Raw genomic sequence first — 18,110 nt, 5'->3', positions numbered from 1 at the left:
GTGTCTGGGGTCTGTTATCACCCACGCCCCTTTCCCCAGGTGTCTGGGGTCTGTTATCACCCACACCCCTTTCCCCAGGTGTCTGGGGTCTGTTATCACCCACGCCCCTTCCCCAGGTGTTGGGGGTCTGTCATCACCCCAGCCCCGTCCCCCAGGTGTCGGGGGTCTCTGTTATGGAGCACTTTAATGGCTGCTGCTTTTTTTGTCTTTGGGACGGAGTCTCGTTCTGTCCCCAGGCTGGAGTGCAGTGTGCAGGGGTGTGACCACAGCCCACTGCAGCCTCAACCTCCTGGGTTTAAGTAATTCTGTCACCTCAGCCTCCCAAGTAGCTGGGACTACAGGTGTGTGCCCCCATGACTGGCTAGTTTTTTTATTTTGGGGTACCCTATGGGGTCTTGCTGTGTTGCCCAGGCTGCTCTCAAACTCCTGGACTCAAGCCATTCTCCTGCCTCAGCTTCCCAAAGTGCTGGGATTACAAGTGTGAGCCTGGCCCAGCCCTGGCCTCGCTCCAGCCTGGTCCTCAGGTCCCCAATCAAGGACCTTTTCTTAAAGGGACAGATGGTGCATCTGGGGAAACTGAGGCCTGGGTTGTGGGGAGCTCATCCCAGGCCCTGCTGCTCACTGCAGGTGGAGCCAGGTGTTCAGACCCTGCCTACAGGAGCACCCAGCTCTCCCAGCTGGAGGTCTGCGCCAGCCAGGCAGGGAGCCATGAGGCCGGGGGCAGGATGGCGGCCAGGCTCCTCCCTGACCCCGCCCCGTCCAGCGTCCTCTGCATCCTGCCTGTGTGTGCTTCTCGATCCATGCCCTTCTCCTCCCCGTCTGGTCCAGCCCCTGCCTTGGTCACTTTCACACAAAGGATTGTCCCAGCCCTGTGTACTGTGTCCCACTCGCTCTGGTCACCCCACCCATCTTGCAGGGCCTTAGCTCATGCACCCTCCCCAGCCATCCCTACCTGGTCGCATCACCTTGGAGAAAGGCCATCTGGCTAGAGCCAAGCAGGGTGACACCTCCAGGGCACAGTGCCCTCCCCAAGGACTGCACAGGGCAGCCCCTGCCATGATCTCATGCTTCATGCCCTGAGCACACTCCAGTCAGCGCTTCCAAGTCTCACAGTCCACACGCTGCCCCTGTGACCTCCCCAGGGCCAGGGGACACAGGGCTCAGGGCAAGCAGGCCACCTTCCCCCAGTGAGATGAGAGGGCCGGCCCCCTGGGTCTGCTTCCCCCCAGCAGGCACGGAAGCCCCCAGGCCTTCAGCAGGCACAGGCTCCTCCCTCCAGCTACCTGGGCACTGCGGGTATCCCGCTAGGTCCCACCTTGGTGAACATTTGCTCAGTGTGCCCATCAGGGAGTTGGTTGGACGCAGGGCCTGGCCCAGGAGAAGGGGCATGGCATCCCTCTCGCCCTGGGAAGTGATCACTTCTCATTCTCCTGGCCTGTCATCCTTCCCCCGACAGAGACTGAGGGCTGGTGCCCGCAGGGGAGGGACAGGCAGGCTGAGGCTGGGTCGGGGGTCTGGGAGGACCAGCTCTGGTCCTTACTCTCCCTCTGCCGCTTGGGTGCCAGGGGCACAGGGGCTGAGCAGACAGCCCCACCCGGGTGCTGCTTGGACTGTTCCGGCAGATCGAGGGCTCCCTCCCAGGCCTGACGCTCGTTCACTCTGCCCGATGCCACTGAAGAGTCGGCACGAGTTGGCCTGCCCTGCCCATGGCAGGCACCCTTCCCACTTGCCCGCCTGCCCAAAGCTCACGTGCACCAGACTCCTATAGCCTCCTGCTCTGCCTGGGCCACCACCCGGGGCTGTCCCCAGCCCCAGTCCTCTACCCAGTCCGCCCTGGGGGCCTCCTGACCTCTCCCTGTCGGCTGGGTGGAGCCGCGTTGAGGGCCCTACCTGTGGCCTCTGGGCAGCCCCACGGGGCAACGCCCTGACCCCCTGGGTCCTGCCCACCGTCTCTTGTGCAGTAGGAACTGTTCAATGCCCCTGCACCCACGGTGCTGAGACACAGCCGCCTGCCCTGCCTGGCTGTCAGGGAGCATTCTAGAGGGCAGAGGCCACGGCATCCGGCTGTCAGCCTGGTGGGTGGGCAGAGGCCTTGGGACTGGTGGTGCCAGCCCAGAAGTGGAGGGTGCCTGGCACGTGGGCTCTGCAGGGTGGCAACTGCACATGCTTGAGCTGTGGGCTGGGGACTGGGGTTGGGGCTCAGGGCCCCTGGAGCCCAACGCTCTGCCTGGGCTCGCCGAGCCTGGGATCGTGAGAACCTGCTACAGGCACCGCCCGGGCTCCCTCTCATGAGGCCTCGTCTCCCAGCAGCCGGGCCCCCGAGGATGCCACAGCCCCTCCTCCACGAAGCCCCAGAGCAGGAGCCGGAGGCCCGCGCCAGAGCCCAGGAGCGGACTGTGCCCATTCGGTAACCTCCCCAGACTGCTGCGTCCTGCAGCGGGGGCCAACCCCCCGGGGACATCCCCGGGCAGGCAGGGAGGGCACGTGAGCATGAGGTACCGGGTGGCCTCCCAGCCCTCACCACACTCCCTGCCAGCAGCCACGCCACGCAGGGCGGGGCAGGGAGGAGAGGCCAGGCTGGGAACAAGAGGTGAGAGGTGTGGGGGCCCCCGCCTGTACGTCTCATCCCAGAGAGGCTCTGCTGCAGAAGTGTTGGTGTTGAGCAGGGACCCCCCCATCCCATCAGAAGGCCTGGCTGCTCAGAACAGGTGAGGGCCTGGCAGAGCCTCACTCTGATTCCTAACCCCAGGATGGAGGGCGCGGCCTGGCCCGGGGCAGGCACAGGGGAGCTGCTCTGGGACATCCACAGCCACGTGGTCACGGAGACCACACAGAGGACCTACACGTACCGGGCCGTGGACACGCACACCGCACGTACGGAGTCGGGCCCAGAGGTTTACGAGTGTGATTCCCGTGCCCCACCCAGTGCTGGGGGCATTTGCACATCTGCAGAGGCCACCCAGCATGTCCCGGCCTGCCCCAGCCTGGGAGCCCCACATTCCACCTCACCGTGTTCCCTCAGAGGGGCCGGGACCTTCTGCCGGGGAGAGGCAAGTGGCGGTGAACTTGGTGTCCGTAGGACCCTGTCCCTGAGCGTGCAGCAGAGTCAGTGAGCTCTGCCTGGCCCGCTGAGGTCAGAGTGGAAGAGGCAGTGGTTCCATGGAAGCAGCACCCCTGACTGTCCGAAGCCTGGGTGGTCAGAATGGGGTGTGCTGCCCACAGTGTATCTCAGGCCCACCGACCACCCAGGCATGGTGAGCTGTGGCTGGCACCCAGGGGTCTCCACGGTTCCCTCCCTGCCCTTCCAGGGCCCCCATCCATGCAGGTGACCATCGAGGATGTGCAGGTGCAGACAGGTGGCACAGCCCAATTCCAGGCTGTCATTGAGGGCGACCCACAGCCCACGGTGACCTGGTACAAGGTAGGAGCAGCTCCAGGTGGGTGAGATTCAGGGATGGCCCTGGGAGCTGGGGAGCCCGTGGGAGGGACTGCAGTCCACACCGTGCACTTCCCCGACATCCCCTCCACACTGGACATGCGTCGGAAGCACTCTCAGTGAAGAGTGGGGGCGGGGTCCCCCAGGGTGGGCTGATGGCAGCCCTGCCGGTCCTGTGTCTCCAGGACAGCGTCCAGCTGGTGGACAGCGCCCGGCTTAGCCAGCAGCAGGAAGGCACCACGTACTCCCTGGTGCTGAGGGATGTGGCCTCGAAGGACGCCGGCGTCTACACGTGCCTGGCCCAAAACGCCGGCGGCCAGGTGCTCTGCAAGGCAGAGCTGTTGGTGCTCGGGGGTGAGCTGGCCGACCCCTCCCACACCCCAGGCTGTGTAGCTGGGCTGGCCGGGTGCAGGGCTCCGCTCCACGGGGCAACCTCCCTTCCCTCGGTGGTTCCTGGGTCGGGGTGGTTCCTGGGTGGGGGTGGTCCCACAATCTTGGGCCCAGGGAGCCCCTCCCATCAACACCACAGCACTGGGCTCCGTGTGGTCACCTTTGCCCATCCCAGTCGCTTCCCACTCCTTAGGGGACAGTGAGCTGGACTCAGAGCAGCAAAGCCCGCGGAGGAGGCTGCACTCCTTCTATGAGGTCAAGGAGGAGATCGGAAGGTAGCGCCCGGCCCCCTTTCCCCTGGACTGCTGACGGCCCTGGCCGCCAGGTTCCCTCACTCTCTCCCTCCTAGGGGTGTGTTTGCCTTCGTGAAGAGAGTGCAGCACAAAGGGAACAGGGTCTCCTGTGCGGCCAAGTTCATCCCCCTGCGGAGCAGAACTCGGGCCCAGGCGTACAGGGAGCGAGACATCCTGGCCACGCTGAGCCACCCGCTGGTCACGGGGCTGCTGGACCAGTTTGAGACCCGCAAGACCCTCATCCTCGTTCTGGAGCTGTATCCTGCCCTCAGCCCCTGGGAGGGCTTGAGCGGGGCAGGCCGGGGCTCGGAGGAGCCATGTGCATGGCATCCCCTGCCTGGCTGGGAATTTGGGGGGAGTCCCCTGGGGGTGCTGGTGGCAGCTGGCCCTGATGACCTGACACCCTCAGCAGGGATGGCGGGGGTTCTCCCCCACTCTGCAGATGGCCTCTTACAGAGAAAGGAGCTACCTGGCCGGGCTACTCTGGGGTTCACCCTGCCACCCATGGAGCCTGGTCTTGGGGTCACCTCTGGTGCTCTTGACAGGCTGTCAGCTGGACACACCCCCCTGCCCCAAGTCGGCATCCTCTTCAAGGGGAGAGGGTGCTGGATGGGCTCTGTGAAGAGTGGACAGGATGTCTCCTCCACCGTGCCACTGCAGTGAGTGGCCTCGGTCCCCAGGGTCAGGCTGCAGCCCCTCCCTCTCCTCAGGACTGGGTGTCATCTGGTGCTCAGAGGGATCCTGCCCCACCCTCCTCAACCCTGAGCATCACCACACTGCCCCCAGAGATCAGACATGCCCGCAGTCCTGGCCTCCTCATTGTGAGTGTGGTGTCCAGGGGCACACAGGTTCAGCCCCACAAGCCTGCTTTTCCTTGACGGGATCCCAGGTGCTCGTCCGAGGAGCTGCTGGACCGCCTGTTCAGGAAGGGCGTGGTGACAGAGGCCGAGGTGACTGGGCAGCCACCCACCACTGCCCCAGCCACACACCCTGCCCCAGCCCCCGCTCAGCCAGCCTCTGGGGCTCCCTAGGGCCTCCGGGGCTCTTGACCCCTTGGTTGGACTCGACAGGCCCCGCCACCCCACCTCACCTGGCCAGCTGACCAGCCCGGCCCTCCTCTCCCCTGCTGAGGGTCACGAGTCCACCGTATCTTCCCTGCCTTTGAGGGATCCCCTGGCTTAGGGGCACACAGGGCCCAGGAGGGCTTTGCACATCAGCTGCCGAAGCCAGGAGGCAGCTGGGCGTGAAGTGGAGAGGGAGGCTGGGGCGGGGCTCCCGCCTGAACAGCAGCCCCACATGAAGACGTTAAAATCTGTCACAGGTCAAGGTCTATATCCAGCAGCTGGCGGAGGGCCTGCACTACCTGCACAGCCACGGCGTCCTCCACCTGGACATAAAGGTTTGTGTGTCCCCACCCCTGTGCTCCCAGCCTCACCAAGGGCTTGCTTGTCTCCACAGACAGGGAGCTCACCACCTCCTGGCAGCCCTTTCAAGTGGGGCGTGGCTCTCGTGGAGCAGAGGCTGTCCTCAAATGGCTGTGCTGGGTGCACCCCACCCTGCCCCCCAGGCCTCCGAGTGTCCCCGCCAGGCCCAGCAGCCCCAGGAGTCACCCCCCTAGGGCACGGCCCTCACCCACGCCCAACTCTCCCACAGCCCCCCAACATCCTGATGCTGCATCCTGCCCGGGAAGACATTAAAATCTGCGACTTCGGCTTCGCGCAGAGCATCACCCCGGCAGAGCCGCAGTTCAGCCAGTACGGCTCCCCTGAGTTCGTCTCCCCCGAGATCATCCAGCAGACCCCTGTGAGCGAGGCCTCCGACATCTGGTGAGTCGGGGGCGCGGCTGCAGCTTCTCCAGGAAGCCAGTTCCCACGGCCAGCTGGGCCCTCCCCTCCACCCCAGGGAGGCAGCAGGCAGTCTACTGGTCAGCCGGGGAGGTCCTCCCTGAACCCGTCTCCTCCTCCAGCCCTGGGCTCTCCCCTTCCCTGTGTGTGTGCCTTTTACCTGCAGGCCTGGGGTGACAGTGTGTGGTTCTGTCTTGCAGGGCCATGGGTGTCATCTCCTACCTCAGGTGAGCAGAGCCCTGCCCCATCAGCTGCCTCCTCCAAAGCTGCCCCGAGGCCTCTCCCCTGTAGGCCCACTGAGGGCACGCGCACTGCTGGCTGCTCCCCAGATCAGAGACCGAGACCCAAGGGGCAGCTATCTTGGGAACAGGCAGTCAGCCAACCCTGATAAGAGCTTTCTGCCCAGTGTCTCAAACACCCTGTCATCAGAGGGCTGTGCCAGGTCACGAGGCAGCCAGGACGCTGCCCTGTAGGACTGGGGGTTGTCCAGCAGCCCCTCATGACGGCCACTGCTGCCCTGAGGATGATGGTGGAATAGACTGAGCCTGGACCTCCTCAGCAGGCTGATCTTGATCCCTGCCCAGACTGAGCCTGGATCCCCATTTCAGACTGAGGCTGACCCTAGATCCCTGCCCCAGCCTGGGCCTGGATCCCTACCTCAGACTGAGGCTGGTGCCACCCAAGCTGACTCTACATCCCTTCTGCAACCTGAGCCCAGATACTCACTCCAGGCTCGGCCTGGGTCCTCGGTCCAAGCTGAGGCTGGACCTCTCTGGGCAGATCAGAGAAACTTGCCCGGACTCTCAGAGCTACATGGGAGTGGGGCTAAGAGCCCCTCCACAGTCAGGGCTGCATCTGAGAGCCAGGCCTTCCCTCTGCCTTCAGCCTGACCTGCTCATCCCCGTTTGCTGGTGAGAGTGACCGTGCCACCCTCCTGAATGTCCTGGCGGGGCGTGTGTCATGGAGCAGCCCCATGGCTGCTCACCTCAGCGAAGACGCCAAGGACTTCATCAAGGCTGCGCTGCAGAGGGCCCCGCGGTGAGTGCGAGCCCGGCTTCTCCCGCCCCGGGGGCAGCTGACCACCTGGCCCTTGCTGAGCCTTCCTCTCCCCGCAGGGCCCGGCCCAGTGCGGCCCAGTGCCTCTCCCACCCCTGGTTCCTGGTGAGTACTGGGCTCAGCCGCACACCATGCAGGGGGCACCTGAGGCCAGGAGGGGCAGGGGCTCTGGGCCACAGGGCGAGTGAGCACAGAGCTGTAGCGTAGCCCAGCCTCTGCCCAGCCCAGAGGACCTTTGTCCCTGTGCATCAGTGAGAGACCCTCAGCCCCCGGCAGGCAGCAGGGAGAACTTTGAGGAGCTCTGGGACAGGGGTTCGTCGCCTTTGGCGTTTGCCGCCTGCCCCGCCTGGACATGTGGGGTGAGGGCTATGCTGTCCCGGATCCAGGGGATCCCAGGGCTGAGGCTGCGCCAGCCACCCAACCCCTCCCCGGCAGGGCTTTCACCATGGGAGGGGCCCATCAGAGCACCAGGGTCTCCCTGCCATGTGGCCGCCCGCTTCCGTCCTGTAGAAATCTGTGCCCGCCGAGGAGGCCCACTTCATCAACACCAAACAGCTCAAGTTCCTCCTGGCCCGAAGCCGCTGGCAGGTGAGCCCTGCCCGCCCGAGGAGGGACCAGCGAAGGGGAAACTGAGGCCCCACAGGGCTGGTGGTGCAGCTGGGAGTGCGGGAAGCGGGGAACTGGGGCTGGGCTCCTCTGAGCGTGCTGAAAGGAGGGCGGAGTCATCAGCTGGGCACAGCGGGGTGGGCAGAGGACCCCGGAGCTCCTGGTCTCCCCAGCTGATGCCCACTGCCCCTATGCGGTCCCAGCGTTCCTTGATGAGCTACAAGTCCATCCTGGTCATGCGCTCCATCCCCGAGCTGCTGCAGGGCGCGCCTGACAGCCCCTCCCTCGGCGTGGCCCGGCACCTCCGCACAGACGCTGGTGGCTCCTCCAGTTCCTCCTCCTCCTCCGACAATGAGCTCGCCCCGTTTGCCCGGGCCAAGTCGCTGCCACCCTCCCCGGTGACACACTCGCCGCTGCTGCACCCCCGGGGCTTCCTGCGGCCCTCGGCCAGCCTGCCTGAGGAGGCCGAGGCCCCAGGTCCGCCTGCGTCGCCCGAGGGTGCTGGGCCACCGGCAGCCCAGGGCTCTGTGCCCCGGCACAGCGTCATCCGCAGCCTGTTCTACCAGCAGGCAGGCGAGGGCCCCGAGCGCGGGGCCCTGGCCCCGGGGAGCAGGCGGCACCCAGCCCGGCGGCGGCACCTGCTGAAGGGCGGGTACATCGCAGGGGCGCTGCCGGGCCTGCGAGAGCCGCTGATGGAGTACCGTGCGCTGGAGGAGGAGGCCGCCAGGGAGGAGCAGGCCACTCTCCCGGCCAAAGCTCCCTCCTTCGAGACCGCCCTCCGGTTGCCTGCCTCTGGCACCCACTCGGCCCCTGGCCGCAGCCGCTCCCTGGAACATGACCCTCCGAGTACCCCTCGCCCCTCCCTGGGGGCCTGTGGTGAGGCACAGCGACTGCCTCCAGCCCCCTCCGGTGGGGCCCCTGCCAGGGACGTGGGGCCCCCTCAAGGCTCTGAGCAGCTTCCATCCACTGGAGGCCACCCAGGCACTGGTCAGCCAGAGGGGCCATCCCTGGACCAGCCGGCCCCTTTCTGTCACCCCAAGCAGGCTTCTGGCCCCCAGGAGGGCTGCAGCCACCGCTGGGCACTTGACCCCCACCCTCCTGGCTCCTTCCCTCCAGGATCTTGTGAAGAGGCTGCCTCAGAACCCTCGAGCCGCCTCCTGGGACACCCCAAGGCACCCCCTGCCCCAGCCCAAGCAAGCCCCCCGCTAGACTCTAAGATGGGGCAGACACCCAGCCCCTGCAGTTCCCCAGGGCCAGCCCCCCAGGCGAGCTCTTCCCAAGTGAGCTCCCACAGGACGGGCTCCCCGCAGGTGGGTGCAGAGCCCGGCCCCTCCCTGGACGCTGAGGGCGGGTCCCAGGAGGCTGAGGATCTCTCGCCCACCCTGCAGCGGCCTCAGGAGCAGGCCACCACGCGGAAGTTCTCCCTGGGGCGTCATGGGGGCTATGCCGGTGTGGCTGGCTATGGCACCTTTGCCTTCGGTGGGGATGCAGGAGGCATGCTGGGGCAAGGACCCATGTGGGCCAGGATGGCCTGGGCTGTGTCCCAGTCCTCGGAGGAGCAGGAGGAGGCCAGGGCTGAGAGCCCACTGCTCCAGGTCAGTCCAAGGCCCATGCCTGAGGCCGGCAGGACTCCCTCCAGGACCTCTCCAGAGCCCACCCCACGGGAGGACGCCGGTCAGGTCTCCCTGGTCCAGATCCGGGACCTGTCAGGTGACGCAGAGGCGGCCGACACAATATCCTTGGACATTTCCGAGGTAGACCCCGCCTACCTCAACCTCTCTGACCTGTACGACATCAAATACCTCCCGTTCGAGTTTATGATCTTCAGGAAAGTCCCCAAGCCGGCTCAGCCAGAGCCACCCTCCCCCAGAGCCGAGGAGGAGCTGGCTGAGATCCCAGAGCCCGAGTGGTCCTGGCCGGTCCAGCTGGGCCCCCAGGCGGGCCTGGAGATCACGGAGGGGCCGGAGGACATGGAGGCGCTGCTGGCGGAGGCCGCCGTGGGCAGGAAGCGCAAGTGGGTCTCGCCGTCTCGCGGCTTCTTCCGCCTCCCTGGGAGGCACGTGCCGGAGGAGCCCTCGGAGCTGGGGCTGCGTGAGAGAGTGAAGGCCTCGGTGGAGCACATCTCCCGGATCCTGAAGGGCAGGCCGGAAGGTGACCCCCCACCCACCCCACCCCAGGCGTCCTGCATGTCCGGGGCCCCCATTCTGCACCTGGGGTTATCGCACTCCAGGTGATGGCAGGAGGCCCTCGTGGTGCCCGCCAGGGTCCAGGTACCTCCCACACCTCCTGTCCCTGCCTCAGGGCTCTGAATCTTGGGGTCCCCTCTGCAGCCCTGACACCCCTCCCCATGGGGCAGCTGAGACCCAGCCCTGGAACCTAACATAGCTTCAGAGGCCCGGGGAGGCTGTAGGTGGGGTGCCCCTGGGGAGAGAATCGAAGGGGCCAGAGTCTTCCTGAAGGGGCCAGATCCTCCCTAACCCCCGAGTCCTCCCAGCTGGCCCCAGACCCTCCCTGCCCCAGACATCCTGACACTGGACCCTCCCAGATCCTCCTTGACTTCACAGTCGTCTCTGACCCCAGACCCTCCCCAACTCCAGACTTTCCCCCTGACCCCAGAGCCCTTCTCGATCCACAGGGTCTGGCCCCAGACCCCACCTTACCCCAGACCCTCCCTAACTCCATACTCTATCTGACCCCAGATCCTCCTGACCTCAGGCCCCCCCGACCCCAAAACCCTTCCCAACCCCATCGTTCTCCCGAATCCCAAAGTCCTCCCTGGCCCTGGACCCTTCAGACCCTGTGCGGGGAGGTGGGGAGGGTGCCTGCTCATCGTGTTTCCTCTGTCCTCCATGGCCTGGAAGTCTGGAGAGTGGGCAGCAGGCTGGCCGACCCCTACTCCTTCCTGTGCCAGCTGCTCGGGGTCCTTGCAGCAAGAGGCGGCTGGTGCTGCCAGGGGGCCGGCCTCCTGGCCATGACCTCCATCGGCCCCCTTCCTCCTGCAGGTCTGGAGAAGGAGGGGCCCCCCAGGAAGAAGCCAGGCCTTGCTTCTTTCCGGCTCTCAGGTCTGAAGAGCTGGGACCGAGGTGAGCAGGCCCAACACAGAGACCCGACCCTATCGACTCTCAGGGTCCCACCAGGGTGTCCAGACCAGTGGGGACCAAGCTTGCACTCACAGGGGTTGGGGAATGGAGGAGGGGCCCTGGTGGGTGTTGTGAGCTGAGCAGTCTTGGAGGACTTCCTGGAGGAGGTGGTGGTGGTACAGCTGGGCCAGGCTGGGGGATGGGGAGTCGGGGGAGCAGGGCTCCTCCTGGTATCCCCACTGCAGGGTCCAGGCCACGCTCTGGGACCTGGAGATTACCCCTGAAGGCTCACCTCACCCTCCCTCTTTAGCACCGACATTCCTAAGGGAGCTCTCAGATGAGACTGTGGTCCTGGGCCAGTCAGTGACTCTGGCCTGCCAGGTGTCGGCCCAACCAGCTGCCCAGGCTACCTGGAGCAAAGGTAAGAAGCTGTCCCAGGGGCTGGGGGCCGGGTGAAATCGGGTGAGTGGCCATTGCTGGCCCCACAGGATGCCTTGCTATCTGGAGGGAAACAGACCAGGGAGAGGCGTGGGGCCTGGCCGTGGCACGAGGCTCGCTCTATCCTGCTACAGATGGAGTCCCCTTGGAGAGCAGCAGCCGCATCCTCATCTCAGCCACCCACAAGAACTTCCAGCTTCTGACCATCCTGGTGGTGGCAGCTGAGGACCTGGGTGTGTACACCTGCAGCGTGAGCAATGCACTCGGGACGGCCGTCACCATGGGCGTCCTCCGGAAGGCAGGTGCGTGAGCTGCACTAGGGGTCCCACTGGGCCAGGCCAGAGGGGCTGGGCTGGGGCTGCTGGAACCCTGGTCCTGCATGGAATGCTTCCGGGGCTGTGCACTGGCCACTGTGGCATCCCCTCCCCCACCCTGAGCTGCCCGAGTCTCAACGGGGCCAAGTACCACACATGGCCAGGGCCCCAGGAGGCCTGAGAAGGTCAACACAGAGGTCTGAACGCACGGGCCGCCCTGGACTGGCAGCAGGCCCTGAGAAAAACAGCCGGACGCAGCTGCTGGCTGTACGGGGCTGGGAAGGAAGCTGCTGGGCCACCTTCCCCACCAGGGAGAAAGCCCAGCCCGCTGAGCGCTCACTGGGAGAACCGTTTCTCTGGTGCACCATCCCTTGCTCCACCTTCCCACGGTCCTTGCACGCCTATCCCTCCAGCCCAGGCGGGAAGCAGCCCGTTCTATATCTCAATCAAAGCACAGTTCCCTGGGGCGTTTCTGAGGTCATCAGGAGGAGAGCTACAGGCCTAGCTCTGGGATGCCCAGTCCAATGCCCTGGGGTGGGGGCGCCTGCCTGAACATGTGCAGGGCTGACCCGGGAAAGCCCCTCTGACCACAGCCGTGGCCCCTGCACAGCTGGTCACACCCAGGTGAACGGGGCAAGCCTGGCAGGGCAGACATCCCCCAGCCCCTCGCCAGGAGAGGCCCCTCCTACCAGTCCCTCACTGTGACTGGGTCCTGAATGAACAGGACCAGGGAGGGTGGCTCCAGAGCCCCAGTAGCTGCCAGGATGAGGCAGGGGCCAGCCGGGGAATTGCCCCTGGTGGCCTGGCGCACACCTCGGCGTCACTGACAGTGGGCAGCACCTTACAGAGCGCCCCTCGTCCTCGCCGTGCCCGGACATCGGGGAGGTGTATGCGGATGGGGTGCTGCTGGTCTGGAAGCCCGTGGAGTCCTACGGCCCCGTCACCTACATTGTGCAGTACAGCCTAGAAGGTACGGGCAGTCCCTGCGACCCGGCCTCCCGGGGCCCAGAGGCTCCAGCCGCCCCTCACATGCTCCTGTGCGGCCAGGCGGCAGCTGGACCACGGTGGCCTCCGACGTCTTCGACTGCTGCTACCTGACCGGCAAGCTCTCCCGGGGCGGCGCGTACACCTTCCGCACGGCGTGCGTCAGCAAGGCCGGCATGGGCCCCTACAGCAGCCCCTCGGAGCAAGTCGTCCTGGGAGGGCCCAGCCACCTGGGTGAGCCACACCACACTTGGGGCTCACGAGGTCCAGAGCCGGCGCACGCCCCGGCCTGCTCAGGGTTTCCATAGCTGTCCACTTCCTTCCGGGAGAGAGATGCTCCTGGGCTCGGCACGCGAGGCCTACATGCTCCAGGGACCACCTCGCCCCCAGCCCCCCCTCGCTCACCTGCATTCCCGCGCACTTGCTGGCGAGCACAGTCCCTTCTGCTTCACACTGGATGTCGGCAGTGAGTGCCCCACGCTGCCTCTAGCTTTGGTGGAGGAGTGCTGGGGTTGATTAGTAATGTCTGCCCTGGGCTTAGGCCCGGGAGAGAAGGCATGATTGCCATAGGTGGTCCATTCTCAACCCCCTGCAGCCCTCACGCCCACCCTCACTCAGGTTGGCTCTCACTACTTGCTGTACCCCCTCCCTCTCCCTGCACCCACACCCCCAGAACCTCAGGACAAGAAGTGGGAATGTGTAGGAGCTCAAGCCCCACTTGGCGGGACACAGTGGCTCACCCACTCTGGGAGGCTGAAACAGGCAGATCACCTAAGGTCAGGAGTTTGAGACCAGCCTGACCAACATGGAGAAAACCCATTTCCACTAAAAATACAAAATTAACCAGGTGTGGTAGCGAATGCCTGTAATCCCAGCTACTCGGGAAGCCCTGGCAGGAGAATTGCTTGAGCCTGGGAGGCGGAGGTTTCGGTGAGCCGAGATCACACCATTGCACTCCAGCCTGGGCAGCAAGAGTGAAACTCTGTCTCAAAAAAAAAAGAAAAAGGAAAAGAAAAAAAAAGAAGCCCCACTTGTGACTTGTCTGGGTGCCTGGGAAGGGGTCACTGGAGAGGTGGTGAGAGCTGGGGCTGTGGAGACGCCCCTCCACCCCCTCTAATCACCCATCCCTCCTCCCACAGCCTCTGAGGAGGAGAGCCAGGGGCGGCCAGCCCAACCCCTGCCCAGCACACAGACCTTCGCGTTCCAGACACAGATCCGGAGGTGCAGGGGCCTTGGGGGCTACGGGTGGGTGGAGCCAGGGCTTGGATCCCCCTTGCTGGGTACACCTACCTTCTCACTGAGTTGGGTTTCTGCTGCTCTGAGTGTTGGGGATGGAGGTGAGGGAACCACCCACCAGCCTGACCTCTGTTCCCCTGAGCAGGGGCCGATTCAGTGTGGTGCGGCAGTGCCGAGAGAAGGCCAGTGGGCGGGCACTGGCTGCCAAGATCATCCCCTACCAGCCCAAGGACAAGACAGCCGTGCTGCGCGAATACGAGGCCCTCAAGGGCCTGCGCCACCCGCACCTGGCCCAGCTGCACGCAGCCTACCTCAGCCCCCGGCACCTGGTGCTCATCTTGGAGCTGTGCTCTGGGCCCGAGCTGCTCCCCTGCCTGGCCGAGAGGTGAGGGCGGCCTGGGCTGGTGTGGCTGAGCCAATGCGTAGTCTGACGGACTGATGGATGCAGGCCTCTGGGGTGGGGCAAGGGGACCAGGCCCCTCTGCACAGCCAGCACCCCTTACAGCCCGCGGGGCGTGGTCTCAGCCCTGGCCCCGGTGGCCCCCACCCCGAAGTCTGGGCTGAGCAGCGTCTGCCCCTCCAGGGCCTCCTACTCAGAAGCTGAGGTGAAGGACTACCTGTGGCAGATGCTGAGCGCCACCCAGTACCTGCACTCCCAGTGCATCCTGCACCTGGACCTGAGGTCTGAGAACATGATCATCACCGAATACAACCTGCTCAAGGTCGTGGACCTAGGCAGTGCACAGAGCCTCGGCCAGGAGAAGGTGCTGCCCTCGGAGAAGTTCAAGGACTACCTAGAGACCATGGGTGCGTGTGTGGCAATTAGCGGGACCTCACCTGGGGGGCAGCAAGAAGCCCCCTCCCCTCCAGTGCTGTCCACCCCTCCCAGGTCCAGCACCACCCACCCAGCTTCGCACCTGGCCCACACACCTGTGCCCCCACCTGAGCCCACTCACTTATGCCCACCACCAGTGCCCCCACCTGAGCCCAATCACATGTGCTCCTCCCAGCTCCAGAGCTCCTGGAGGGTCAGGGGGCTGTTCCGCAGACAGACATCTGGGCCATTGGTGTGACAGCCTTCATCATGTGAGTCCTCCAACTTGGCTGGGGGTTGTAATGTGGGCGGGGCAGGCTCCCCCACCCACCAGAGGGTGACCTCTGGACCCCTGCACCCCCGTCCACCCAAGGGAGACCTCATGGCCCCTGCACCCCCATCCACCCAAGGGTGACCTCAGTGCACCTGCCTCCCCTCCCCCCGGTCTGCCCGAGAGTGACCTCAGGGCCCAAGCACCCACCACCCGCACAGGCTGAGCGCTGAGTACCCGGTGAGCAGCGAGGGTGCACGCGACCTGCAGAGAAGCCTGCGCAAGGGGCTGCTCCGCTTGAGCCGCTGCTACGCTGGGCTGTCCGGGGGCGCCGTGGCCTTCCTGCGCGGCACGCTGTGCGCCCAGCCCTGGTAAGGCGCGACCCTCCCAACACCCGCCTCGCCGCCCTCCCAGCCCTCTCCTTGCCGCCCCCTCCGTCTCATCCCGCTCCACCCCGCCACTCTCTCCCCTTCCCCCTTCCCCTTTCCCCTCCCCCTCTGGCCTCCCCCTCCCCTCCCCCCTCTCCTCCCCTCCCCCCTCTCCTCCCCTCCCCCCCTCCCCTCTCCCCTCTCCCCTCCCCCCTCCCCAACTCCTCTACCGCTGCTCGGCTGAGCCTCTGTCCCCCCCCAGGGGTCGGCCCTGCGCGTCCAGCTGCCTGCAGTGCCCGTGGCTGACAGAGGAGGGCCCGGCCTGTTCGCGGCCCGCGCCCGTGACCTTCCCTACCGCGCGGCTGCGCGTCTTTGTGCGCGAGCGCGAGAAGAGACGGGCGCTGCTGTACAAGAGGCACAACCTGGCCCAGGTGCGCTGAGGGCCGCCCGACCCCCCTCGCTGCAGACGCGCCAATAAAAGCACCCGGGCGCGGAGCCTCAGTCTCCAGGCGTCATTTTATTCTGGGCGGGGGGTGCGCGCTCTGCCCGGTCCTTCCGGCCTCGTCTGGGCCGCGGAGACGGCGTCCTTGGGGGTCGCTCCCTCCCTCCGCTCCTCCGCGCGCTCCGCCCCGCGGGGCGTCTCCATCCTCACACCCGCGTGCGCGTTTATTCTACCCGCCGTGCGCCTTCGCCGCCTCCACCACGCGGGCCTCCAGCCCGCCCCGCCGCTGGTTTCCAGAACTTCTCTGTCGCAGACGGTGCCCCGGGGAGAGTTCTCGGGCAAAGCGTGTGAGCGAGGGCGGGAGCCGCGGGCCGTGATCCGCTGGCGGAGACGAGGCTTCAGAGTCGCTGGGGCGTGGCCTTTGTGGAAAACAACCCCGTTTTCCAGATTCCAGGGGCAAGGCCTGCGAGCCCCGCCCAGACCCCCGCCAAGAGTGCGGGAGGAGTGGGGGGGTCGCTCAAAGCTCCTGAGCGTCCTTTCCCCCATCTCCTTTGATGTGGGAAAGAAAGGGAACCTGAGACAGGTGCAGCCCGGGAGACCTGGGAGCCGGCAGGCTTCTCCCCTCGGACGTAAAACCCTCTGCAGAGGTCCCTCATACCTCTGTCTAAGCGCAGATGGCTGGGAGGCTAACCGACCCCTCTTGGCTAAAATGGGTCATGCTGATTCCTAGCCAGCTTAGATTTATGGGGACATCCAGTGATGGAGTTGTCCTGGCTCTGACAACATGCAACCCAAGGTGAGGCCCAGTTGTTTTAAACGCCCCTTTTAATCACCTAAACACTGGCCGGGTGCAGTAGGTCACACTTGTAATCCCAACACTTTGGGAGGCCAAGGTGAGTTGATCACGAGGTCAGGAGTTTGAGACCAGCTTGGCCAACGTAGTGAAACCCCGTGTCTACTAAAAATACAAAAATTAGCCGGGCATGGTAGCACGTGCCTGTAATCCCAGCTACTTGCGGGGCTGAGGCAGGAGGAGCACTTGAACCTGGGAGGCAGAGGTCGTGGTGAGCCGAGATCACACCACTGCATTCCAGCCTGGGCAACAGAGTGAGACTCCATCTCAAAAAAAAAAAAAAAAAAAAAATGACCCGGCCGGGCGCGGTGGCTCAAGCCTGTAATCCCAGCACTTTGGGAGGCCAAGGCGGGTGGATCACGAGGTCGAGAGATCGAGACCATCCTGGTCAACATGGTGAAACCCCGTCTCTACTAAAAATACAAAAAATTAGCTGGGCACGGTGGCGCGTGCCTGTAATCCCAGCTACTCAGGAGGCTGAGGCAGGACAATTACCAGGAGGCAGAGGTTGCGGTGAGCCGAGATCGCGCCATTGCACTCCAGCCTGGGTAACAAGAGCGAAACTCCGTCTCAAAAAAAAAAAAAAATCACCCAAACAAGAGCCCAAGTCCCATAGTCAGCTCGAGAGCGCCCGCCCTCTTCTGGAGCAGCCCAGGGTTCTCCACTGTCCCCAGCAACAAGGCCGTCTTGTTGGACGACAGCTTCTTTCCCGGGGGCTGGGGCTGCAGGGTGTGGACAGTCTCTACCCTCTTGGTTCTCAGCTCACCTCAGGGGCCCAATGACAGCCACATGCTGATGGGTCCAGTCTGGTGTCCAAATGCTGGACGCCTCCCCTGGAAACTTACTGAGGCCAGGACACTTGGAATTAAAATTCAAGCATCGGCCAGGCTGTGATCCCAGCACTTTGGGAGGCTGAGACAGGAGGATCATTTGAGCCCAGGAGTTCAAGACCAGCCTGGGCAACATAGGGAGACCTTGTCTTTACAAAAAAATAAAATAATTAGCTTGGCATGGTAGTGCGCGCCTGTGGTCCCAGCTACTCGGGAGGTGAGCCCAGAGGTCAAGGCTACAGTGAACTGTGATTGTGCCACTGCACTCCAGCCTGGGCCACAGAGCAAGAACCTGCCTCTAAAAAGAAGGCAAATCCAAACATCTAACTTGAACCGATTGCCCTCACTCCCTCCATTCCCAAACTGCCCCTGGCTTTACCTTCCTCCTCCCTTGTGACCTCAGGAGAGTCAGTGTGTCACCACTCAACACATCGCAAAGGGCAGAGGCACCATGCACTCACTTTCCCACGATGCCGAGGTGCAGGGCAGCGGGTGCAGGGGGAGTAATAAATCTTTTCCTCACCCATTGCAACGCTCACGGATGAACATTGCATGGATGGCCCCAATCTCAAAGAGGGTTAACAAGATAAAGCATAACACGCATCTATTTAACAAAAGGTTTTATGTGACAACTGAGCCTTCAGAAACAAAAACGCAAAAAAACCAGGGAAATGTATCTATTTTTTATGCCTGGGTTTGATGAAGAATGTACAGTCAGTGCTTCGACAAAAAGCAGGTGCAACTTAATGGTGATAAACTGGGGGCAACTTGCCAAGGCCTGTTTTTGAGATTCTTCTTGGCCTCTGGAATGAGGGTCCTATGACCAGCTTTTCGGGGAGATAGATCAGAGAATTC

The 18,110-nt window shown here is 64.4% G+C and overlaps 1 protein-coding gene across 1 annotated transcript; it reads left to right on the top strand.

Annotated features, from left to right (window-relative positions):
- Positions 1–725: 725 nt before the first annotated feature.
- On the top strand, positions 726–15,570 carry LOC135277451 (obscurin-like). The gene is made up of 27 exons (XM_064383481.1): positions 726–782; positions 1,233–1,296; positions 2,311–2,407; positions 2,687–2,874; positions 3,309–3,421; positions 3,622–3,790; positions 4,020–4,101; positions 4,176–4,376; positions 5,009–5,069; positions 5,441–5,518; positions 5,773–5,945; positions 6,164–6,190; positions 6,849–7,001; positions 7,079–7,124; positions 7,530–7,607; positions 7,829–9,776; positions 10,628–10,708; positions 11,016–11,126; positions 11,278–11,445; positions 12,305–12,427; positions 12,505–12,675; positions 13,581–13,662; positions 13,823–14,062; positions 14,261–14,484; positions 14,688–14,763; positions 14,984–15,133; positions 15,393–15,570. The coding sequence occupies exons 1-27, from the start codon at positions 726–728 to the stop codon at positions 15,568–15,570; spliced, it is 5,139 nt and encodes a 1,712-aa protein (XP_064239551.1).
- The last annotated feature ends 2,540 nt before the right edge of the window (positions 15,571–18,110 follow it).

The sequence above is a fragment of the Aotus nancymaae genome, unplaced genomic scaffold (assembly GCF_030222135.1).
Source record: "Aotus nancymaae isolate 86718 unplaced genomic scaffold, 86718_ANA_hifiasm-v0.15.2.pri h1tg000032l_0, whole genome shotgun sequence".
In the NCBI taxonomy this organism is placed as follows: domain Eukaryota; kingdom Metazoa; phylum Chordata; class Mammalia; order Primates; family Aotidae; genus Aotus; species Aotus nancymaae.
This window is presented reverse-complemented; position numbering and strand designations above follow the sequence as displayed.

Excerpts from the sequence above, each read along its gene's own strand:
- LOC135277451 (XM_064383481.1), top strand. The coding sequence starts at position 726 with ATGGCGGCCAGGCTCCTCCCTGACCCCGCCCCGTCCAGCGTCCTCTGC. Across the intron at positions 2,875-3,308 it reads CGTGGACACGCACACCGCAC|GGCCCCCATCCATGCAGGTG; the intron begins GTACGGAGTCGG and ends CTGCCCTTCCAG. Across the intron at positions 12,428-12,504 it reads TGTGCAGTACAGCCTAGAAG|GCGGCAGCTGGACCACGGTG; the intron begins GTACGGGCAGTC and ends CTGTGCGGCCAG.